The sequence below is a fragment of the Mytilus edulis genome, chromosome 8 (assembly GCF_963676685.1).
Source record: "Mytilus edulis chromosome 8, xbMytEdul2.2, whole genome shotgun sequence".
NCBI lineage: Eukaryota > Metazoa > Mollusca > Bivalvia > Mytilida > Mytilidae > Mytilus > Mytilus edulis.
The window spans coordinates 1,247,812-1,273,931 of NC_092351.1; the positions used below are offsets into that span (position 1 = coordinate 1,247,812).

The following is a 26,120-nucleotide window of genomic DNA, read 5'->3' on the forward strand; positions in this document are numbered from 1 at the left end:
TTAACTGAAAATGAAGAAATTGTGAAGAACTAAAAAAGTCAAAATTATACATACATGTATAGTAATTTGTAGTTGCTTAAATAAATTCGATCAAGTATGATAACATTTTTTGCATTTTATTGTATGAAGGCCTAGTTTTTCTTCGCAAGAAGGCATGGCAGTGGTAAAAACCTGAATCTTTGGAATGAAAAAATTCTTTCATTGAAGACAGAATTTTTTCATATTCTTAAGGCGGATTTTTTTTCATATTCTAAGGCGGATTTTTTTTCGAAGGCGGATATATTTTCCGTTTCATTAGGTGGATATATTTTCGTCTTTTTAGGCGGATATATTTTCCGTCTCTTTAGGCAGATATATTTTTGAGAAGAACATTTTTCCTTTTAATTAGACGGAAATTTTTCCTCCTAAGACAGGCGGATAAATTTGCATATTTCGGCTCTATTCCGCCCGTAACCCGCCTGGAATCCATGTAAGAAAGATTCTTCGTGTAAAAGTGGACTTAAAACGGATTCCCTCTAAAATATCCGCCTGGAATCCGACTAAAATACGCCTGGATTTTTTCGTACAGGTAAGTTACAAATAACGGAATAATAAGCTCACATATATTTTTCTTCGTAATATAAATTAACCAATAGATAATCAAGATAATTAAAATACACACTATAGGTCAGATTTAAATAACAAGATTAATTAAATTTAAGGGGGGAAAAAAAACCTCACAAAATTTCTATAATATGAATATATAATATAGGCTGTTACACCTAAATAATAAAAAATTTAAAACATTTACTTGAAATGTTTTTATATAAGGTAACCTGGCGCAATACCCGCAAGGGTAGTCGCCATTAAATTCTATTTAGTAGTTTGAGAGAGTGAAAACATGCATTCAGTGTCATTGTTTTGTTATTTTCTTGCAATAACTCATATGACTTTTTTTAATCTACGAACAACTATTCAAAATATTGTCAAAATAAGAAAAATATATTGACTATATATTTGATGTTACAAAAAAAACCCAAGTGTTATACATTAGAATAGAATAGAATATTATATTTGTAACATTATATATGTTATAGAAGCCTATGATGTAACCTGAAAAAAAAATACAAATAATTATTATTATATACACCAACCAGAAGATCAAACTATAAAGACCTTGTCACGTTGAAAAACAGATAACGTAACTTTAATAAATCAGCATTGGATTGAATTAAGTGATTACGAGTGGCATTACCTTAGTTCACAATCACCAGACAAGTTGAATAAACAAACCAATTATAGAATAATGATTTGATTAAATAAGTCATTATGATGCGTTAAATTTTATAGGTGGTCCATTGGACTGTAAATATTTATTTAGCTATTCTGTGTGTGAACTGAATCAAATAAAAATCGCCATGAAATTCAAAGTAAAAGTTATCATGGAAAATAACTTTATAATTTAATAAAGGGCTGCGCTTTAGCGCATGATACGCCTGTTGCTCTTTTAACTTGTCTTTTATGCTTTAAATGAAGTTATATGATCAACTAGAAATAGTGTGAGCCCTGTCAAATACCCCCCCCCCCCCCAAATAATAAATAAAAATGCACAAAAAAATTGGCACTATTAAGGCTACCTCAAATTTAACTAAGTTGTTGTCTTTAATTTTTCATCCATACATAAAATTTTGTGAAAGTGTTAGTTATTGTCCCAAAATTGGAAAAATCCCCCCTTTTTTAAGCATAAAAATTCATAACACGGAAATGTAAAATCTGAAATTTATAGGGAGCTTACATCAATAGATATAAACAATTCACCAAAGTTTCATGGACATTGGTGAAAGCCTTTTTGAGTTATTGTCCGAAGTGTTAAAAATCACCCTTTTTTTTATGAATAAAGCCCCATAAATCCAAAACTTAAAATCTGAAATTTATAAAAATTGAAAGGGAGCTTACATCAATAGATATAAACAATTCACCAAAGTTTCATGGACATTGGTGAAAGCCTTTTTGAGTTATTGTCCGAAGTGTTAAAAATCCCCCCTTTTTTTATGAATAAAGCCCCATAAATCCAAAACTTAAAATCTGAAATTAAAAAAAAAACGAAAGGGAGCTTACATCAATAGATATAAACAATTCACCAAAGTTTCATGGACATTGGTGAAAGCCTTTTTGAGTTATTGTCCGAAGTGTTGAAAATCCCCCCTTTTTTATGAATAAAGCCCCATAAATCCAAAACTTAAAATCTGAAATTAAAAAAAAACGAAAGGGAGCTTACATCAATAGATATAAACAATTCACCAAAGTTTCATGGACATTGGTGAAAGCCTTTTTGAGTAATGGTCCGAAGTGTTGAAAATCCCCCCTTTTTTATGAATAAAGCCCCATAAATCCAAAACTTAAAATCTGAAATTAAAAAAAAACGAAAGGGAGCTTACGTCAATAGATATAAACAATTCACGTAAGTTTCATGGAAATTGGTGTAGGTGTTTTTGAGTTATTGTCCGAAGTGTGGACGACGGACGGACGGACAGACGGACGGACAACGGTATACCATAATACGTCCCGTCCCGGGCGTATAAAAATGCAAACAGACACTATAACACTCATTTTCGTATCGATTTAAAAATGGTTCTTTAACTGGTACTCCAATACTTCACTGACCTGTTGTCATCCATCATCGGACACCGATTCCATTTATACTCAGTCTGTTAAAATTTGTGACAAATTCCTCCAAAATCAATATAGTTAATTCATATATTATTATGGGGCCGGATCGACTTGGGGACGGATCGACTTGGGCCGGATTGACTTGGGGCCGGATCGGTTTGGGGCCGGAACGACCGGATACCATAAATAAAAGAAAAAAATAAATCAACTCATAGCAACCTCATGTGCCAGATTCGACAATAGCATTCCTAAAAAAGTTGATGATATTCTGTAATTAAAGAAGAAAGAAGAAGTTATTTAGTGTTGAAAGTGGTTTGAAAAGCAATCAATCAACTCATCAATCATGTCTTTAATTAAGTGAGCCCGCTGGTGATTCTTGGGCAGAACAAATTAGCCATCGATCTACAGTTTGCCTACATTTATAATCTGATGAGCAGTGAAGAGCAACGAAAATAAGTATTTATGACCCCCCCCCCCCCCTTTTAACTTGTCTTTTATGCTTTAAATGAAGTTATATGATCAACTAGAAATAGTGTGAGCCCTGTCAAATACCCCCCCCCCCCCCCCAAAATAATAAATAAAAATGCACAAAAAAATTGGCACTATTAAGGCTACCTCAAATTTAACTAAGTTTGTTGTCTTTAATTTTTCATCCATACATAAAAATCTGAAATTTATAGGGAGCTTACATCAATAGATATAAATAATTCACCAAAGTTTCATGGACATTGGTGAAAGCCTTTTTGAGTTATTGTCCGAAGTGTTAAAAATCACCCTTTTTTTTTATGAATAAAGCCCCATAAATCCAAAACTTAAAATCTGAAATTTATAAAAATTGAAAGGGAGCTTACATCAATAGATATAAACAATTCACCAAAGTTTCATGGACATTGGTGAAAGACTTTTTGAGTTATTGTCCGAAGTGTTAAAAATTCCCCTTTTTTTTATGAATAAAGCCCCATAAATCCAAAACTTAAAATCTGAAATTAAAAAAAAACGAAAGGGAGCTTACATTTATAGATATAAACAATTCACCAAAGTTTCATGGACATTGGTGAAAGCCTTTTTGAGTTATTGTCCGAAGTGTTGAAAATCCCCCCTTTTTTATGAATAAAGCCCCATAAATCCAAAACTTAAAATCTGAAATTAAAAAAAAACGAAAGGGAGCTTACATCAATAGATATAAACAATTCACCAAAGTTTCATGAACATTGGTGAAAGCCTTTTTGAGTAATGGTCCAAAGTGTTGAAAATCCCCCCTTTTTTATGAATAAAGCCCCATAAATCCAAAACTTAAAATCTGAAATTAAAAAAAAAAACGAAAGGGAGCTTACGTCAATAGATATAAACAATTCACTTAAGTTTCATGGAAATTGGTGTAGGTGTTTTTGAGTTATTGTCCGAAGTGTGGACGACGGACGGACGGACAGACGGACGGAAAACGGTATACCATAATACGTCCCGTCCCGGGCGTATAAAAATGCAGACACTATAACACTCATTTTCGTATCGATTTAAAAATGGTTCTTTAACTGGTACTCCAATACTTCACTGACCTGTTGTCATCCATCATCGGACACCGATTCCATTTATACTCAGTCTGTTAAAATTTGTGACAAATTCCTCCAAAATCAATATAGTTAATTCATATATTATTATGGGGCCGGATCGACTTGGGGACGGATCGACTTGGGCCGGATTGACTTGGGGCCGGATCGGTTTGGGGCCGGAACGACCGGATACCATAAATAAAAGAAAAAAATAAATCAACTCATAGCAACCTCATGTGCCGGATTCGACAATAGCATTCCTAAAAAAGTTGATATTCCGTAATTAAAGAAGAAAGAAGAAGTTATTTAGTGTTGAAAGTGGTTTGAAAAGCAATCAATCAACTCATCAATCATGTCTTTAATTAAGTGAGCCCGCTGGTGAACAAATTAGCCATCGATCTACAGTTTGCCTACATTTATAATCTGATGAGCAGTGAAGAGCAACGAAAATAAGTATTTATGACCCCCCCCCCCCCCCCCCCCCCCCCCCCACACACACAATTAACGTTAATGTATTAGCGGTGTTGTATCCGCATCCCTAGAACAAGGTGCCCGAAAAAACATAATCTTCTAAACGTTTGAGTTACAGGATAAAACTTACGAAGCATTTTTCTAACCATGATTAGTATATTTGGAAGGTTTCTTGTGTTTTCTTTCACTACATTATGATTTATCAACAAACCACAAGGAAACACTCCCACAGTATCAGCAGTGTCCGTGAGAAAGATGGACTTGCGAAGGGACTGGAGGCTTTGGATACGGCCTTTTATTATCCTCCTCTATTTTATCTTGGCTCTGTTTGTTGCACTTCCCTTGTGTATCATAGAACTGAACAGAGCTGACAAACCAACCCATGTACAAGCCTGGTTTGCCTCGGGTATCTTTGTACTCTGTGCGTTACCTATTTCATTATTTGGAATGTTACAACATCTTGTAAACTATACACAGCCAAATCTTCAGCGTCACATCATTAGGTAACCTTTTTTTTATGTCACAAGTACTGTAATTAATTAATTTATACATCAGATCTAGTCCAAATTCAGACGTCATAATTATTTGGACTAACATCAGATCTAGATACATCAAATAAATACACATTTAGTCCTGAATATGAGGCAGGCATTACCTGTGAATGGGCACGAAGTCTATGATTTAAAAAAAAAATCAAACATGTTAAAAAGAGAAACGGAAATACTGTAACGTTTCCGATTTTGGTTCTATTGTTAGGGATTTTAGTTGTGACGTTAAGTTTAATGACGTCATTTTAAATGTAAACAAAGAAACGCTGTCATCTAGTAACTTTTTTTTTTAACAAACAATTTTTAAAAATGAATTAGTATTAAGTTCCTTTGTTAGACTGATAAATATGCATTTTATTCAAAGTCTCATGCAACCAAGACAGGAAACAGAAGTAGATTTCTGCACAGATTCTGTCTGTCTGTCTGTCTGTCTCTGTCTGTCTGTCTCTGTCTGTCTGTCTGTCTGTCTGTCTGTGTCTCTGTCTGTCTGTCTGTCTGTCTGTGTATCTGTCTCTGTCTGTCTGTCTGTCTCTGTCTCAGTCTCAGTCTCAGTCTCAGTCTGTCTGTCTGTCTGTCTGTCTGTCTGTCTGTCTGTCTGTCTCTGTCTCTGTCTGTCATTAACGTTTTATATTTTCTTTTTCAGAATCTTGTGGATGGTGCCAATTTATGGAGTAAATGCAGTAAGTTCAGATTTTAATTTGGCAATTTAACATGTTTAAAAAGATATAAAAAAAGAGAAATATATGTATGTTAGATGAGCTTATGAAATATGGAAAAACCGATGTTTTTATCAATGAGACAGAAACCCTACGATACAAAAAAACCCAAAAGATGAGGTTGAGATAGACAAGTGTAACATGTGTAAAGGATGCTAACGTCTAAATCACCTTGGTGGTCTGTTCAAATCAAATGTCATACATCATATGTAATAATGTACATGATGCCAGTTGTTTACAAAACCTCATTAAATATACAAATAATATTAATAATTTATAGCATTGCAGTGCTAGTGCTCTATTTTTATTAATGTTGTTATTTTAACATGCCACCAATTGTGATATGTTATTATTAACCAGATATACTGTCAAGACTGTATGATATAGACACTAAACATTGCTAAAAGAAAACAAAAATAACACTTTTATCAAAATGTTTTTTTCCTCATTTCCATATAATAAGACTTCAAAAGAGACATTTGATAATTTAATTTGACTTTTAAAATGGTTATTTTTCTCTTTATACATGCATCTTGCTTTACCACGTTTATATTTAGACAAACAATGAGGAATACAATAACACCAATTTCCCTTTTATTACAGTGGTTTGCCCTTCATTTCTATCATGCTGCCATATACTTAGATGAACAAAGAGGAATGTAATAACATTTATTTCACTTTTATTACAGTGGTTTGCCCTTCGTTTCCCACATGCTGCCATATATTTAGACACAATCAGAGAATGTTATGAAGCCTATGTGATCTATAACTTCATGGCATACCTCTTACAGTATCTCAATAATCAACATCAACTACAACACTTTGAACAGAAAGATCCAGTCACACATATCTGTCCTCTGTGCTGTATACGGCCATGGAGAATAAACAGGTATGGTTAGATCATTGTAAAGATATAAAGGTCCAGTTAAACATATTTGTTCTCTAAATCCAACATCTTCATTAATTCAAAATATTGTATAGTATTGAGAAGATGAGTTATGAGTGTCAATGAGACAATTCACCATCCAAGTCACAATGTATAAAAGGTTATTGACTCAAAGTATAGCTTTCAACATAGAGGCTAGTATTATAATAAAATTAAATAAATGCATAGATTTTTTCCAAAAAGCTTTTTCTACAGAAGTGCATAAAATAAATGAAGCAATGTGTAAAGGAGATTGGATGAATACTTATATTGATATGAATATCTGACTATAGATAAAACCTAAACCTGTATATCCAACAGAGGTCACATGGATCCATGAGGTAATGAATGGAAAGATCTTTTATAACCTTTAAACTTTGACTTTTTTTGTTTCTGAAAATTTATGGAAGGTATGCAAAGTATGATTGCTTTATCTTACTTAAGAAAACATCTTACTTCTATAATGATATCTGACCACTGATCTTTGACCTCTCTTTTTCAGAAATTTTATTCAAAGATGTAAACATGGAGCCCTACAATATACCATTGTTAGACCTCTAACTACAGTTGTTGCCTTGTAAGTTAAGTTATAATACTGAAACAGATGGATATAACATTTAAATAAATTCAAATATAAAAAGATGTTGTTTAAGTGTCATTAAGTAATGGATAACCATATCAAAAAATTACAGGACCACATAAAATACAGAAACAAACACATCATGTAGTATAAAATCGTCAAATTTTGAAACATCATTACTTAGCATTAATATGATAGCTTTTGCATATGTGTAATGGGCGGAAGTGCACAAGCCATATCTTCCCACCCGGGCTGATAACCCATATCAAGTGCCTCTCGTGCAAAAAACCCATATCAGTGCCTCTCGTGCAAGTTACTTCCGGTGTTTCCGGTATCGGTTGTTTACTTTTCCAATGTGACGTCAGATGTTTTTTATGACGACGTCAAAATTTACGGGAACTTTTGTGGGGATAGTTTAATACTTGCTAACAAATGCCATTGACAATTATGAACCATTTTATAGTACAACAAACATGGAGTAGTAATGATCGTAAAACTCTTCCAAATTTTCAATGTTTCAAAATGCCTCTATAGGAAATGTTACCATAAATATATAAGGAGTATAATGCTGTTGTTGGACAACTATAGTATATTTGATTCATAATTTTAATTTTCTTTATAAAGTGTTTGACTGTTTTAGTTATTGCATTAGTTTATTTGCCTTACATAAAACTATTTTCGGAAGTATATGATAAAGCGATTAATACATGGCCTTTTCCATATCAGCCTGGGTATCATCCCTCGACCCATATCAGCACCTCGACTCCGTCTCGGGCTGATATGGGGGTCTCGGGATGATACCCAGGCTGATATGGAAAAGGCCATGTATTAATCTCTATATAAAGAATTGGCAAATCATCATTACTAAATAACAAAACCACATCATGTAATAAAAGAACCACATTACGTTATGTCACATACACATCAAGTAATGTTAAAACCACATTGACTAATGATACAACCACATTAAATAATGGTGAAACCCCATCTAGTAATGACATAACCATATCAAGTCAAGACAAAACCATATCTGGTAATATCGAAATATCATTAAGTAATGACTATTCTATATTGAGTTAAATAAAAACATCATTAAGTTATGTCAAAACCATATTAAGTAATGACAAAACTATATCAAGTCAAGACAAAACCATATCGTGTAATATCAAAATATCATTAAGTAATGACTATTCCATATTGAGTTAAATAAAAACCATACTAAGTAAAGACAAAATATCATCAAGTAATAATAAAATAACATAAAGATATATATCAGAGTTCTATATAAGACAGCTGTGGCATTCCATAGATGTACATATCGACAGGAAATTATGAAACAAAATAGTTTTAGGAGTTAAGCCCTTTTAAAATTATTTGCCTCAGTATACACATGGTATACTTCTGCAACAGTATGTCATCCCAACTCCTCTGAAACCACCCAACAGAATTTCTTGGAACTTTGTAGATAATAAGGAAATACTATGTAGATGTGCATATCGACAGGAAATTATGATTTAATTTTTTTCTTCTTAGAATTTAATATATTTTTCCAGTGACAATGTGTGGGCGTGGGGTATGTGAACACACTTACTAAGGTTTTTAAATTTGCAATGGCATGAATGCCATTTACTTAAATATGGAAAAATATGTGTTTTATTTGTAGAGCCTGTGAGATGGGAGGTAAATATCACTAGGGAGACTTTGCTTTTACCGGTAAATGTTTTTTGTTTGTAGAGCCTGTGAGATGGGAGGTAAATATCACGAGGGAGACTTTGATTTTAAATCTGCCTGGTCTTATCTTGTCATCATTAATAATATATCACAGATCGTAAGTAACAACACATTATATATAAATTGAGTGGCATATAAGTAGGATTTTCTAGTGTGTATAATCTAAAGAAATACCTGACTTACAAAAATCTACTATTAGAATTACTGCAGTACCTATTTATAGGTCCCTTTCATTATATAGTTCCTTATATATTCAGGTATTTATACATCCTTGTTTGGATTGGACCATTGCTGATTAAGTTTAAAGAAAGCTCTTCCTACACATAAATTCAACAAAGTTTTATTTTCATTGATGATTTTCTTTCAAGTTGAAAACATAGACATGTGAGAGAACAACATCATTTTTTTTTGCAGATCATGGCTTAGAAATAAAAAAAAAATTGAATCAATAAATAGGTAGGTGTGGTATGATAATCAGCATGACAGTTAAACTGTTTATCTGGTTATTCAGGAAACATGTTTCCAGTGCACTTAAATTTTTGTCATAAATCTTTATCATTCAGAGGTTATCTTCTTTAACAACATTGACATATTTCAATTACTGTGGATTCAATAATTTTCATGGGTACCATTTTTTGTGGATTTAAGAAAAAATGTTGTAACTTGTACGTGATGGATATTTGATTTCTTGGTTTTATAAAAAGTCTGTATACAAGCCTCTTGACAATTTATACTTCCTTGAACATTTATATTTGTGGTTCATCTGTACCAAACAAATCCATGAATATTGGTATTCCATATATAATAACAAATCCACAATACCCCTTAATGAATTTAAACAAAACAAAATTAAGAAAAGAGAATGGTCCTGTCAGTCAGAAGATCACATAATTATCCAAATTGTATGGTTAATACCAATGAGACAGCAATCCTTTAACCTGACTTGATATAAATACAATATATATTGGCCTAGAATTTCTGCAGTACTTACAAAAAAGGGTTTTTATAAAGGACGCCTGACTGATCTTTAATTTGGGGGTTATTAAATTATGGCCTTCATTTAAAGTTATTATCCAAAAATATCTAATCAAGGAACTGATGGAATATTACATTTTCAACTTTTAATAATTTTAATACCAGTATTGAATTTTGATGAAGGCCATAAAATGTACAATAATGAGGTTATGATGTTTTTGTTGTTTTATTGTTTTTCGGGTCTTCTGCACTGCAACTGAAAATAACAAATTATTTCTATTTATGTTCCCGTACTAGCCAAATTTTAACATGGATTTTTACTATGTGCATATTCCAAAACCATTTTCCTGCTTAATCACAGGATTATTTCTACTATTTGCATTTTCATATACAGTATACACAGGTAAAATAGCTACGGATGTTTTACGTCCGTTAAAAATCCGTAATACGTTCATATTATATGGCACGTCTATGGACGAATAGTACCACAGACGTTTTGCGTCCATTGCTTCTCATCCGTAAAACATACGTAATACGAATGTTAAGTACCACGTCCGTAATACAGATGTTTAGTACCATGTCCGTAATACGGACGTTTAGTACCACGTCCGTAATACAAATGTTGCAGAAATGTCCGTAATACGTTTGTTTAAGATACGTCCGTGAAACAGACAATCCGTTTTACATCAGTTTTTATATGTACTTTTTACGGATGTATTTTTACAGACGTTTTACGGACGTACCCGTTTCATCCGTAATACATCCGTATTTAATACGGATGTTTTATGGACATTTATTACCACATTCGTAAAACGTCCGTAGCTATTTTACCTGTATAGTATACTAGTTATCTGCCAAATTAATTCTTTTGAATATTTAAATAGCGGTTTCTATATAAATGTAGTAAAGTATAAAAACAAAATCAGATTGCTATGTATTATAGTTAGATTTTATCTTTCAGATAGCGATGTATAGTTTGGTCTTATTTTATAAAGCAATGAAAACAGAACTAGCACCAATAAATCCAGTTCCTAAATTCCTGTGTGTTAAATTTGTTGTCTTCTTCTGTTTTTGGTAAGTAAAGAGAAGAGATAGATATTTTCCAAAACATAACCTATTAAAACAACAGAACACCAACAAATCTTTTAACAGAATAATGCATGTATCATCATCTTAGATGTGATGTGTTATCAACAAACTGAGAACATTTGTGTTCAACTTTGTTTTCTGTAATGCAACTTATTTTTTCAAAGTAGGTTAATGCATTTAAAACTAAATACATATTTGAAATAGAATAAAAAAGTAGATATGTAATATATTTCAGGTATGCAGTATAAGTTTAATGGAGCCTCTAGTTCCAGACTAGAAAAATATGTTTTCAAATCATGCAAAAAACTTGTACTGATTCCAGTAAAGTATCAAGTAAAGCATACAGGATAAGAAACAATAGAGACTGTACAAATTATTGGAATAGCTAGGATCATACTTAGTTATGGCAATTGTTTGTTGCAGTCTAATTCATAACTCATACAGGATTAATATGAATTTCAAAACCTTTATAACATAAGCAGTACCATGGTTACTGCATCAGATGCGCATCTGACAATGAATTTCTCTTCAGTGATGATTGAGGTCAAAATATTTGAGAATTTGAAAGTTATTAAAAAACAAGAATGTGACAATAGTACACAGATGCCCCAATCGCACTATCACTTTCTATGTTTAGTGGACTGTGAAATTGTGGTCAAAACTCTAATTTGGCATTAAAATTAGAAAGATCATATCATAAGGAACATGTGTATTAAGTTTCAAGTTGATAGAACTTCAACTTCATCTAAAACTGATTGACCAAAAACTTTAAACAGAAGCGGGACAGAGGGATTGACAAAAGAACAGGCAGACAAAGGGACACACAGACCAGAAAACATAATGCCCATAAACAGGTCGAGAACTCTAGATTTTCTGACGTCAGAATATATTTGCATAGTAATTTCCAAAACACAAAGCCAATATGGCCTTGAAAAACTGACCAATCGACTCAATGAACTACAATGCATTGTGGGCTACTACGAGTAAACTACTACTTAAAACACGTGGAATTAGTGGGAAAACAGTCAATTAATATATTGTCTGGGACTCTCATTACCAAAGTTTTTATTCTGCAAATATATTTAATGTAAAATGTATAACGTAATCTTCAATTTGCATGCTCAGATTAAAAAAATATTGTTTATTGGCTTCACGATTCGACTTTCTTTTTCGCCTTGCAAAAGTAGTTGAAGTCCGGTTTTGTGCATTGTTATGAATTGAACCTGCATTAATTTCACGACATTACACAGTGAAATATCCAATGAAGTGACCACTGTCCAGTAAGAAAATCATTTGAGCTCTTTTAAACCTGTATAATGTCATTGCAAAATCATTTCTGCCTAGAAAAACACGAAACTTTCATTGAAACACTTCTTTCTGTACTGAATGTGTATTTATTTTTTTATCAGGACTTGAACTAATAGTAAGAACATCATAATATTCAGTATTCTAAAAAGAAGTGCTATGAAAGCGGCAGGGGCGGGTCCAGCCATTTTAAAAGGGGGTCCTAACCCTGGACAAAAGCGGAGGGGGTTCCAACTACATGTCCCCATCCAAATGCACTGATCGTCCAAAAAAAGAAAGTCCATCCCCCGGAACACCCGCCCCCTGGATCCGCCACTGAGCGGGTACGGTATATAGCTCAATACATTTTTTTATAGTTTCATCCATCGATAATATCCGTTTGTTGCTAATTTTATCACAAAATATACCTCAGAGGTTTTTTATCGTTCGGCTGCTGTCCTGTTGACATATGTAAAATATCTCCAATATTAAAAGTCTCTGGATCATAGTAGGTGCCATATTACCTATGCTTAAGCTTTGTATATAGAAATAAGAAGGTGAGGTATGAGTGCCAAATGAGACATCTTTCCAACAAAGACATAATTTAGTAAAGTAAGCAGTCATAGGTCCAATGCTGAAAAGTAAGCTATTAATGACCCAAAAATTACTTGTGTAAAACAATCCAAAAAAAAAAAAAAGAAGGCCCAATTAAATATATAAAAGGACAAGAAATCTATCCCATCAAAAACAAAATATTGTATAGGAGCCTGTATTTTAGTGGTTGTCGTTTGTTTATGTGTTATATATTTGTTTTTCGTTCATTTGTTTTTATATAATTAAGGCCGTTAGTTTTCTCGTTTGAATTGTTTTACATTGTCATATCGGGGACTTTTACAGCTGACTATGCGGTTATGGCTTTTCTCATTGTTGAAGGCCGTACGGTGATCTATAAATGTTAATTTCTGTGTCATTTTGGTCTCTTGTGGACAGCTGTCTCATTGGCAATCATACCACATCTTCTTTTTTATTATAGATCCAACGCTGCAATTTTCACAAAACATATCAAATTTTCCACCTTGTCGCACATACATATGGATAAAATCATTACAGCTTATTTCCTAATGCATGTGGAGCAAAACTTTGGTTAGCTTGCTTGCTTTGTTTGTATATTGTACAAAATATAAAATATACAAGTTAAACTATGCCTATATATATATATTGTTTAAAGATGTCAATCTTATTTTCAAAGCTTGTATAAACAACAGGTACTATACAAACAAAGCAAGCAAGCCAACCAAAGTTTTTCTTTGCAGGTTTAAGAAATCAGCTGTAATGATTTTATTCAGTTTGGCAAATGTCCGAGCCCGTTAAAAAAAGAACAAACTGAAACTACAGTTGCTGGCTTCACTACCTTAAAAAAAAGGAACAGTTTAGAAGTCCCATATACTGAAATGTGACCAACAAAAATACTTATAGATTTTGTTAACACTGCCATGTATGTAAATATTTATTCGCCATTTTTACGAACACAAAATTCAAGGATCCCACATTTGCCTTTAACTATCTATACGAAAATTGCTGTACTCTTGAATATCAGCACCGGCTGCATTTTATCGACGGCTTACTTTACACCAGTAAGTTTGTCTCATGGGTAATTGTGTTTTTTTCGCTGTTGTTTCGTTGCTTCTGGTGGACAAATACATGAAATCTCTGTGCCATCATCAAACATGTTAATGGCTATATATCGGGTAATTCAAACTCTTTTTTCTTCGCATAGAAACAACTCCTCGTTAATCTGAGCATGGAAGTAATACTTTATATCACGAACTATAAATGAGGATACACAAAATGAAAAACTAAGCGAAATTGTGAATCCCTCATTGCACGAAAAAATGTGTTGTATTTCAGTAAATAACACGTGTTCTTGGTTGATTGTAAACACGTAGTAGTCCATCATGCATTGTGACTCATATGGTGGATTGGTCAAAAACCTAGGTAAAAATAAATTGCGTCACATGTAAATAAACAATTACATGTGCGAGAACATAAGTATGCTAATTTATGCATTTCCATATAAGGTAGTGGTCCCGACCTGATAAATGGGGCATACAAATTTTGAGCTTGTAAACCAAAAAGGACAAAAAGTAAAAACTGAGAAATCTGTGGATTTCTTTTGCTTTTATATAATAGACATTTCACTGATTGCAAATGAAGAACTATATTTGAGAATTTTGTTTATTAATCTTTTTCAGGCAATCCCTAGCTATTGCAATACTAGTCAAACTTGATGTTATACCAAGTGGAGGGACCTGGGATTTCTATCACAGTATCACCGATGTAGCTACAGGCTTACAGGTATATTTAGTAATTTAATAATGGTGGGGAAAGTCAGTGAAAGAACAGCCTATTAGTTCACAAGTAAACAAAATCAATTGATTGAGTAACTGATGTTTGCTTTGATATGAAAATAAGGAGATGTGGTAGGATGGCCATTGAGATAACTATACTATTACACCAAAATTTGTTTTTGTTTTCTTCAGTTTAGTGGCAAAAACTTCAGGAATATTCAGGATAAAAACAAAACAGACATTAAATAGTTTTCTATTCTCTGTTTTGTACATAAATCAGGCTGCAAGTTTTCTTGTTTTACATAAATTTGTCATTCTGGGACTTTTTATAGATGACTATGCTCATTGTTAAAGGCTGTATGGTGACCCTTCATCCGTTCCTTCATTTGTCTTTTCGTCTGTCTCACTTCAGGTTGAAGTTTTTGGTCAAGGTAGTTTTTGATGAAGTTGATGTCCAATCAACTTAAAATTAAGTACACATGTTCCCTTTTATATGATCTTTCTAATTTGTATGCCAAATTAAAGTTTTGACCCCAATTGCACAGTCCACTGAACATAGAAAATGATAATGCACACTTCAGGTTAAAAAATTTGGTCAAGGTAGTTTGTGATGAAGTGAAAGTCCAATTAATTTGAAATTTAGAACACATGTTCCCTATGATAGGATCTTTCTTATTTTATTTCCAAGTCTAATTTCATTGTCCACTGAACATGGAAAATGATAGTGCGAGTTGGGCATCTGTGTACTATTAACACATTCTTGTTACAATATTGAAAATATCAATTCAATTGCAAGTATAGAAAACTGCTGGATACACTGCCTGATGGAAATTATCAACAGATAAAGGATCTGTTACACAGATGATAGCAGAAATGTTCCTCATGTTGTTACAACAATCCAGTCCCCTATCAGTAAAGTAACCTACAAAATAAGACATTTAACATGAACAACACGACAGGTGCCACAGGTGGAGCAGGATCTGTTTACCCCTCCAGAGCACCTTAGGATACCCCAAGTTTTTGGTTGGTTTTGTGTTGCTTAGTCTTAAGTTTTCTATTGTGTTTTGTGTACTATTGTTTGCCTGTTTGTATTTTTATGCCCCATTTATGGGCATTATGTTTTCTGGTCTGTGCGTCCGTTCGTCCGTCTGTTCGTTCGTCCGTTCGTTCGTCCGTTCGTCCGTCTGTCCCGCTTCAGGTTAAAGTTTTTGGTCGAGGTAGTTTTTGATGAAGTTGAAGTCCAATCAACTTGAAACTTAGTATACATGTGCCCTATGATATGATCTTTCTAATTAAAATGCCAAATTAGAGTTTTGACCCCAATTTTACGGTTCACTGAACATAGAAAATGATAGTGCAAATTTCAGGTTAAAGTTTTTGGCTTCAGGTTAAAGTTTTTGGTCAAGGTAGTTTTTGATGAAGTTGAAGTCCAATCAACTTGAAACTTAGTATACATGTGCCCTATGATATGATCTTTCTAATTTAAATGCCAAATTAGAGTTTTGACCCCAATTTTACGGTTCACTGAACATAGAAAATGATAGTGCAAATTTCAGGTTAAAGTTTTTGGCTTCAGGTTAAAGTTTTTGGTCAAGGTAGTTTTTGATGAAGTTGAAGTCCAATCAACTTGAAACTTAGTATACATGTGCCCTATGATATGATCTTTCTAATTTTAATTCCAAATTAGAGATTTAACCCCATTTTCACGGTCCACTGAACATAGAAAATTATAGTGCGGATGGGGCATCCGTGTACTGGGGACACATTCTTGTTTTTTATGCCCCATTTATGGGCATCGTGTTTTCTGGTTTGTGTCTCCATTCATCCATTCGTCCCTCCCTTCATCTGTCCATTCCTTCATCCCTCTATTCTTTTGTCTATCTGTCCCGCTTCAGGTTGAAGTTTTTGGTTGAGGTAGTTTTTGATGAAGTTGAAGTACACATGTTCCCTATGATATGATCTTTCTAATTTTAATGCCAAATTAGAGATTTTACCCCAATTTCAAGGTCCACTGAACATAGAAAATGATAGTGTGAGTGGTGCATCCCTGTACTTGGGACACATTCTTGTTTTTTGATGATATGGCACTCTCAATTGAGTAAAATACATAACCATGCAGTGGGGTCAGTTCAAAAATGAACATACGAAAGTATCGAAGGAAAAATACAAAAATTATTTCCACAGATTTGGTTCAAATATTTATAATGAACTCAATGTAGAAATGATAGTGAGATAGCTAGGACTTTTAATATATCTGAAAAAAGGAGATATAGAGATATATATGTCATTGAGATAGCAACCTAAGACTGCTTTAACATTAGAAAACACTTTATGTGTCAAATGAAAGTCTTCAATATAAGACTATTCTTTTGATGGTTGTGGATTACTATGCCATTTATATACTGTGGATTCATTTATTTTTGTGCAGACCATTTTTTGGTGGATTGAGGGAATATTTTTGTGGATATTTGATTTTGTGTTTTTTTCCCAAATCTGCATACAAACTTTTAGATAATTTGTGCTTTGATGAACATCCAAATTCTTGGTTTACCTATACCCATTAAATCAACAAAATATATAACCAATGAAAATATAAACATGATAAATGAATTCATTGCATCATAATGAAAGGATTAGAACAGTTTTGTCAGTACTTTCATTTTCGATCCTTGATTTGTAGAAGTGTTGATAACAGTATTGTCAGTACTTTGATTTTATTTTCCAGGATTTTATTATCTGTGTAGAAATGTTGATAACAGTATTGTCAGTACTTTGATTTTCTTTACAGGATTTTATTATCTGTGTAGAAATGTTTATAGCGGCCATTGCCCATTACTACTCATTTTCCCACAAACCATTCATCGTGACGGAGGAGAATGTACACCAGTCTAACTGCTGTGAAGCCTTCCTGTCCATGTGGGATGTCTCAGACATGAGGGATGATGTACTGGAACATGCGAAAATAATAAGTAAGTCTTGACAAGACTGTATAAGTCTACCTAATACCAGAATGCATATGTCCGCATCAGAGATCATTATTAATATTTGCTAATGATATAGTTAACAAGTACTTTTGTCTTATTCTGTGAATCCATTTTTCTCTTCATTTCATTGCGTTTATACAGTTTGTGTCAATTTTACATCTTTGTATCATCTTGAGTTTGAAATTAGAGCAAGAAAAAAAAATGAGTTGTGCAGCTTTTATTTAGAAAATGTAATTGTCTATGATATCAATTTATTTGTAATTTTTTAAAATAACCTGTATGATCTAATAAATAGATTCAGGGTTGGAAAACAAAAGTTTGATAAATGATATGTTCTAGCAGTGTTTTATGTCCAAGAGGATAAAGTTCCCTTAAACTAAAAATAAAGAAAGCTTAGCAATTGTCTTTAACTTTTAATGACATGTCAACAATATTTATTCATCTGTATCAGCATGATCAGGCATTGCAGAAATGCAAGGAAAATGAATACTTTCTAGCACTTTTCTTTGTCAAAGGGCTACCAAATATCTTAAATTAATGCAGGCTTAACAGAAAGATTGCAGACAATTTAAATTTTAGTTTGAACACCATTAAAATATAACCTTGTTTGTTTGTATGATTTGCTGTGGATTTTACCAGGAACATATATATAGACAGGACTTGACACTACATAATTGTTTGCGATTTTATCGTCGTGGTCATAGGTAATCAAAACAGCAAAAGGGATACGGACACGTGTTTAAACGTACTCACTTTTATCCCTATTTCTGATAATATATATAAAATGTCATTCAAACATCTTTTACAGAAATGCCAGTTTATGGAACTTGTAATCTGTTACTTTAAAATTGTTATAATAGCAATCATTTCATCACAGAATTGTACAGAATGCAAACAGGGTAATAAAAGATGGCGTCGATTGTATCCCAAATTTGAAGACCATTATAAAACACTTCACATCAAATATATCACACTTATTATGGTCGTTTTGTATGACAAAATATGTCTTCTTTATGATAAAACTTATATTTATTTACGATTAGAATAATTTGGTTAATTTATTGAACAGTTTCCAATCATTTTTCAGTCAGACGCTAGCTACCAAAATCCATTAATCTCGCAAAGTCTCAAGAAGTTCGAGATTTTATCAATTTTATTCTGAAAAGCCTGTCAGATTCATTTCCCTTTAGATATATTGTTCCCAGGTTTTACAAGATGATTGTCGTTGAAAGTAACAGTCTTTTGTTGTGTCCAATGTTGTTTTATAATTTGTCTCCAGTGTGATATAATATTTTCTTTGACATTTCAGGTAAAGCAGTAAAGAAAACAGTGAGTAAACCAAGAATAAAAACCAATGATACAGAACGGACACCATTAATAAAAGACAGTCAGAGTAACTATACTTCTGATGGGGGTCCCAGTGACTGGGATACAGCTTCACTAGAACAAAGGGAGATAACTCATAAAAGATCAGTTCCTTCTGAATCAATGAATAATTACATTGTGTTTGGTTCCAGTTCAGAAACTAATTATAGCAATGATACTCAGACAGATGTAAGGGTAAGACACAAAGATCATGTGACTAGTGATAAAAAGGAAATTAATGGACCAATAGACAGTTGTAAAACAAATGTAGTTAGTGTATCATCCAATCGGGAAGAAAGTAACAAAAGTGATAATAAACAAACAGAAGGGTTAATTGAAGTAGAAGTTCATAGCGGTATAAACGATAGAACAATAGATACAGACCAGACAGGTTCTATACAGGTTGATATGTCGACAGAAAATACTGATGACACTCCTGTTGTATAATGTTTTATTATAACTATAAGTTAAATGCATTCATTGTTGTTAGTATGGTAACTACAGTATACAAATTAAGATTTTAAACTAATGCAATGAAATTCAAGTAAACTTATGAATATGTTGCTATTTTTAGATCATTGTGAGAACAGCATCACGTTATTCTACCAATTATATGTTTTTTCTTTCTGTTCAGTGCCATAGCTACTTAATATCAATGTTTTATATTCAAATGTGCATATAATTGCCAACATTTTTAATTACGTCTTTCATTTTCATTGTTTTTGAATGTAATTATTTATTTTATAGTAATAAAAATAGTGCTATTATTCAAATACCCATGTCTTCTGATCGCAAATCTGAAGTCAAAAGACATTTTTTTTTAATTACACTGAATTAGTGTAACGGTTTATACAATTATATATAAATTGATGTTTTAGAAAATCAATTTTTGTAATAACTTAAGTTAAAGCCAAGCTTGCAAATTGAATATGCACACTGCTTCTGAGTTCCCTCTTTTTTAGGGAATGCAAGTTTGTGCTGTAGTCACTTATAAGTTTTAAATAATAACATGACTCTGCTTAATTTTTCAGACTACATACATCTGATTCTTCCGGTGGGAGTCAAAATCTTCCACTTTTCAGACCCTCTTCTGTCCCTTCTGTTCAAATTTGAAATCTTCCGCTTTTGAAAATGTCAACCCAAAATTTTTCAGTAGACATTTTACAAAATTGATACAGATCGATAGAGAAAAAGTCTGAGAAATTCGAAATTGATATTAAAAAAGTCAGAGAAAAGGGAAGTCATCATTTCCTGTTATTGATTTTGTGTCGAAAGGTAAACAGGTAATTAGTCTGGAGTAATCAATGAAGGTGTTTAGGATTAGACTGTATATGTTGTGTACAAGTTGTAATGTTGTACAAATTATAATTTGTACAGAATTTTTGTACAAGTTATCAGTGTTTAATAACCTGCTGAACAAAGATGGATGATGCGAGCACACAGTCTTTTGGTTCGCATATTTATATGAATATTGTATAAGGAAAAAAATAAAATTAGAATTTAAACCATTCAGGTATCCTCATTTCCAGTTTGAAGACAAGGAGAATAGCACTAAATGTTAGGTTGAAGTATTTTTTTTTGAATTTAAAACATTACACTAGTACATTTTATAAGATAAACCTGTATCACCTGTTGCAATAAGGTAGATGTCAAAAAACTTATAATTTGTACAAAAACCCTGTACAAATTATAATTTGTACAAACTTACATCTTGTACACAACATATATACAGCAATAAAAGGATATTGGCAATTACCTGGTGATCAACTAGCAAGTTTAAGACACATGCCAGGATGATTAAAAGTGGAGTCTGACTATATAATAACTGTATAGTATTCAATTTATACTTATGTGAGAGTACCCAAATTGCACCTTTTTTGACAGTTTTTTCACCAACATTTTTTATGATCCTGACAAAAGTTTCCGTTCTGTGTTTATTTTGTAGACGTATCCTTATTAGCTCACCTGGCCCGAAGGGCCAAGTGAGCTATTCCCATCACTTTGCGTCCGGCGTCCGTCGTCGTCGTCCGTCGTCGTCCGTCGTCCGTCGTCGTTAACTTTTACAAAAATCTTCTCCTCTGAAACTACTGGGCCAAATCAAACCAAACTTGGCCACAATCATCATTGGGGTATCTAGTTTAAAAAATGTGTGGCGTGACCCGGTCAACCAACCAAGATGGCCGCCACGGCTAAAAATAGAACATAGGGGTAAAATGCAGTTTTTGGCTTATAACTCAAAAACCAAAGCATTTAGAGCAAATCTGACATGGGGTAAAAATGTTTATCAGGTCAAGATCTATCTGCCCTGAAATTTTCAGATGAATCGGTCAATCGGTTGTTGGGTTGCTGCCCCTGAATTGGTAATTTTGAGGAAATTTTGCTGTTTTTGGTTATTATCTTGAATATTATTATAGATAGAGGTAAACTGTAAACAGCAATAATGTTCAGCAAAGTAAGATCTACAAATAAGTCAACATGACCAAAATGGTCAGTTGACCCGTTTAGGAGTTATTGCCCTTTATAGTCAATTTTTAACCATTTTTCGTTAATTAAAGTAATCTTTTACAAAAATCTTCTCCTCTGAAACTACTGGGCCAAATTAATCCAAACTTGTCCACAATCATCTTTGGGGTATCTAGTTTAAAAAATGTGTGGCATGAATTGGTCAACCAACCAAGATGGCCGCCACGGCTAAAAATAGAACAAAGGGGTAAAATGCAGTTTTTGGCTTATAACTCAAAAACCAAAGCATTTTGAGGAAATCTGACATGGGATAAAAATGTTTATCAGGTCAAGATCTATCTGCCCTGAAATTTTCAGATGAATCGGTCAATCGGTTGTTGGGTTGCTGCCCCTGAATTGGTAATTTTGAGGAAATTTTGCTGTTTTTGGTTATTATCTTGAATATTATTATAGATAGAGATAAACTGTAAACAGCAATAATGTTCAGCAAAGTAAGATCTACAAATAAGTCAACATGACCAAAATGGTCAGTTGACCCGTTTAGGAGTTATTGCCCTTTATAGTCAATTTTTAACAATTTTCATTAATTTGGTAAATTTATGTAAATTTTTACCAAATATAGTTCTCTGTTACTAATGGGCAAAGTTCATTATAGATATAATTGTAAGAAGCAAAATCGTTCAGTAAAGAAAGAACTTCAAACACATCACCATCACCAAAATACAATTTTGTCATGAATCCATTTGTGTCCTTTGTTTAATATGCACATAGACCAAGGTGAGCGACACAGGCTCTTTAGAGCCTCTAGTTAGTCCCCTACTGACAAAGTCGAAGCCCAAAGTGGACTTCAGGTGTGCTGTCTGTCTGTCCATCTGTCAGTCTGGCAAATCAGTTTTCCCACATCCTTTTTCGTCATGCTTAAAAAAATCGATTTGATATATGGTGTATTGTTTTATCATGACAAGTTTCAGATTAAGATTTTTGTTCACTTTACACATCATTTTTATACGCCCGTCAAAATTTTGACAGGACGTATTATGGTATACAAATATCCGGTGTCCGTCCGTCCGTCCGTCCGTCTGTCCGTCTGTCTGTCCAGCGTAAACATGTCGCACCGTAACTTGAGAATGACTTATCCAAATTTCATGAAACTTAATATAGTTGTTTCTTATGATGGTCAAATGATCTGTATACTTTTTGGTGAAAATAAGATTAAAACTTTTTGAGTTACGGCACTTTGTAACTAAAAAAGGGGTGTGGTTTTTTAAAGGCAGTGCATTAAGGCCTGACTTTCAAGTCATGAGGTTCATCTTTCCTTACGCAGATCTTTGCTGGGGGTCATTTTGCAAGAAATAGATCCGGAAATGTTTAAATTTCTCCTCTACTTTTTGTGGTATGTATTGGTTTTTGTTCCTTTCATTTACATTGGGAAATAAAGAAACGATCAGTGTGTATTGTTCGTTTTAAAAATTTGTTTATTAATGTGTCTTTTGCATTATAAGCAGTCAATCTGATTACAAACTATCATTATTCGAATTCCGTGTGGAAAGAGGTCCGTTCAATTTCGAGTACTATTTGCGATCTAAAGATATTTTAAAATCATTTCACTCGTTGATATAACATGATATTATAATTAAAAGTCGACTGACCGTGAATTATATTGCATAATATACAATTTAAAGTATTTCTGTACGTGAAGCCGTATGACGTTATAGTTATTTCGGTCTCAGTTATGTAAAATATGAAATTATCGTTCCTGAATAGGGTTCCACTAATTAAAGACAAGAAGCGTCAAAAAGTGATAAGAAGCGACAATAAAATTAAAATAGCGATAAGAAGCGACAATATAATTAATTTAGCGAGAAGAAGCGTCAAGAAGACTATATAGCGACTATACATAAATAAAGTGCAACAACTTATTCCCCATAGATATTAAAAAAAACATGCATTATTTTTTATTATAGGGGCGGTTATAAAACATTTTTTATATTACTGTACATTGATAGATAAAAATATGTTTTTATTAAGAAGAAAGGGATAAGTTTTTATTAGATATAAAAAAAAATATATTTTATGCACACGCTAAAAAATGGCCATCAAAACAAAAAAAAATCAATTTCCTTTTAAAGAATTTATTGAATCAAAACCATGCAATATCATTTCCTTTCTAACAGTGAAATTCTTCTTTTTCATAGGGACATATTTGATAGGTGTAGCTTCACCCTATCACATCAAATGAGAATAGCCTCGTGAGAGAATTACGATTCGCTTGTCCCTTGTTAGTTATTGTCGCTTCGTCACTAAATTAAACTTCTTGTCGCTGTTTGTCTCTAAAATTCTTCTTGTCTCTTATTAATGAGACCAGTCAGTTCCGTCCTTAACTTCCGTTTTTGCACTGCAAAACAATCACACAATTAACGATGCCTAGTCCTTGTTGGTGTGTACCTGAGTGTCATTTAAGAGGAGGACTTGCATTTCTAAATGACTTAATAAGAAGGAAAACGTAGATTGTCATGTGCGATGCAATCGTAGAACCCATATCAATCAGCTGATGTTTGCAAGGCACATTTTACTGAAAACGACTACGTTCAGGAAACTATTCATGGTAAAACTTTATTTTCTTTAAGAAATATATACTGTTATTTATATAATCGCCATGCAAGTAAACCAAAGTCTGTTTGCAACCGCAATTATCGTTTTAGAATAAAAAGGGGGGTGAATTCAAGACGTCATAACTTTTAGGATTACGATTCAATATCATCTGTTTGACATTTTTTGGTTAATACTACAATTGTATGGTTTTTCTACAAGAGATATATTATACTTTTTTAGCAGTAATTATGTAAATTTCGGTTGTAATGTCTAATGACAAGAATTCATGAGCTATGCCTCGGGCTTTCTTGAAAAATATCAATGACAATGTAAACAGGAACAAAACATTGACATGAATGATGCTCTCCACCTATGTTAAAGTTATTTAGGTATGTGTGTTGCACAAGTCTTTCACAAGTTTCAAAAAAGCTAATGTTATAAAACTTTTTTCAGGGCACATACCCACTTTATAGAGACTTGTCTACTGCCATGCATTCCCATCCTATTTTCATGCACCATTTGTAAGCAAGAGACTGAATGGTTTACAAAATTAAAAATCAGGACGGTGTCCTGTTAAACCAAAAGAACTAAACTGGATGAATATTGTAGGAGAAATCTAGAGGAAAGTTTTGATTTGTGAAATTGGTTTTCCTGAACAGATGTACATTCATCCTGCAGGAAAGATTTATAACTGTCCACCACCAACTGACGAGCTAATGTTGAGCTTCACAGATGGAATTACTCAAACACCATAAATGCCTATGTTTTCAGCACAGATTTCACAAATCATGACACAGCTGTGCATTTTTATGCCCCACCTACGATATTAGGGGGGCATTATGTTTTCTGGTCTGTGTGTCCGTTCGTCCGTTCGTCCATCCGTCTGTCCCTCTTCAGGTTAAAGTTTTTGGTCAAGCTTCAAACTTGGTACACATGTTCCCTATGATATGATCGTTTTAATTTTAATGCCAAATTAGAGTTTTTACCCCAATGTCACGGTCCACTGAACATGGAAAATGATAGTGCGAGTGGGGCATTCGTGTACTGGGGACACATTCTTGTTTATACCTGTTAAGAGTCGAAAACTAAATATTATTTTTATATAAATAAACATATATTGTGTCATTTTAGAACTTATATTTTTCCAAAGGATGCATGAATGAAAGTAGTGAAATTCATTTTGCTTTGATATATAGATTTGAATTACAATTGTTCATGTTATTGTAATGCATATAAAAATAAGGAGATGTGGCACAATGTAAATATATGATATTCTGTGAGTTTATCAAACTAAAGGGGATAAGAAATGGGTATAAGCAGTTACAGGACTGTACTACTGTACAATTTCCAACAATGAGAAAAACTTATACTGTAAAGAGAATTTCATATATACAAGTAAGTTTTGTTTTTGCATTGAATAATTTTCTTCTATTGTCTTAAAAGCAAATATGGGAAGTGGTTAAAATGCTAATGAGACAGCTTTTATGGCCACCAGATGTTATTGTTACCTTGATTAAAAACTCCTTTTTAGCTCACCTGACCTGACTCATCACTTGGTTTCGTCGTCCATAAACTTTTACAAAAAATCCTCTCTGAAACTACTGTGCCAAATTTAACCAAACTTAGCCAAAATCATCATTGCGGTATCTAATTTAAAAAATGTGTGGTTAGACCTGGTCAACCAACCGAGATGACCACTATGGCCAAAAATAGAACATACAGGTAAAATGTAGATTTTGGCTTATAACTCTGAAACCAAAGCATTTAGAGCAAATCTGACATAGGTTGAAATTGTCTCTTCAGTGAAGATCTATCTGCCCAGGAATTTTCAGACAAATCTGACAACCCGT

General features: G+C 33.0%; 1 protein-coding gene and 1 long non-coding RNA gene across 3 annotated transcripts; both read left to right on the top strand.

The window, feature by feature from the left end:
* Window positions 1-4,805: 4,805 nt before the first annotated feature.
* Window positions 4,806-19,988, top strand: LOC139484569 (transmembrane protein 184C-like). 2 transcript variants are annotated; one of them, XM_071268340.1, is made up of 9 exons: window positions 4,806-5,173; window positions 5,862-5,898; window positions 6,624-6,823; window positions 7,362-7,436; window positions 9,174-9,267; window positions 11,107-11,219; window positions 14,771-14,873; window positions 17,655-17,835; window positions 19,160-19,988. In XM_071268340.1, the coding sequence occupies exons 1-9, from the start codon at window positions 4,926-4,928 to the stop codon at window positions 19,660-19,662; spliced, it is 1,554 nt and encodes a 517-aa protein (XP_071124441.1). In that variant the 5' UTR covers window positions 4,806-4,925; the 3' UTR covers window positions 19,663-19,988. The 2 variants fall into 2 exon arrangements, with proteins under 2 accessions (XP_071124441.1, XP_071124442.1); XM_071268341.1 differs by lacking the exons at window positions 4,806-5,173; window positions 5,862-5,898 and adding an exon at window positions 6,204-6,310.
* A 3,603-nt stretch (window positions 19,989-23,591) lies between these two features.
* Window positions 23,592-25,395, top strand: LOC139484570 (uncharacterized). The gene is made up of 2 exons (XR_011655121.1): window positions 23,592-24,283; window positions 24,724-25,395. It is a non-coding gene; the product is annotated as an uncharacterized lncRNA (long non-coding RNA).
* Window positions 25,396-26,120: the final 725 nt, after the last annotated feature.

Excerpts from the sequence above, each read along its gene's own strand:
- LOC139484569 (XM_071268340.1), top strand. The coding sequence starts at position 4,926 with ATGGACTTGCGAAGGGACTGGAGGCTTTGGATACGGCCTTTTATTATC. Across the intron at positions 6,824-7,361 it reads CGGCCATGGAGAATAAACAG|AAATTTTATTCAAAGATGTA; the intron begins GTATGGTTAGAT and ends TCTCTTTTTCAG. Across the intron at positions 9,268-11,106 it reads TTAATAATATATCACAGATC|ATAGCGATGTATAGTTTGGT; the intron begins GTAAGTAACAAC and ends TTTATCTTTCAG.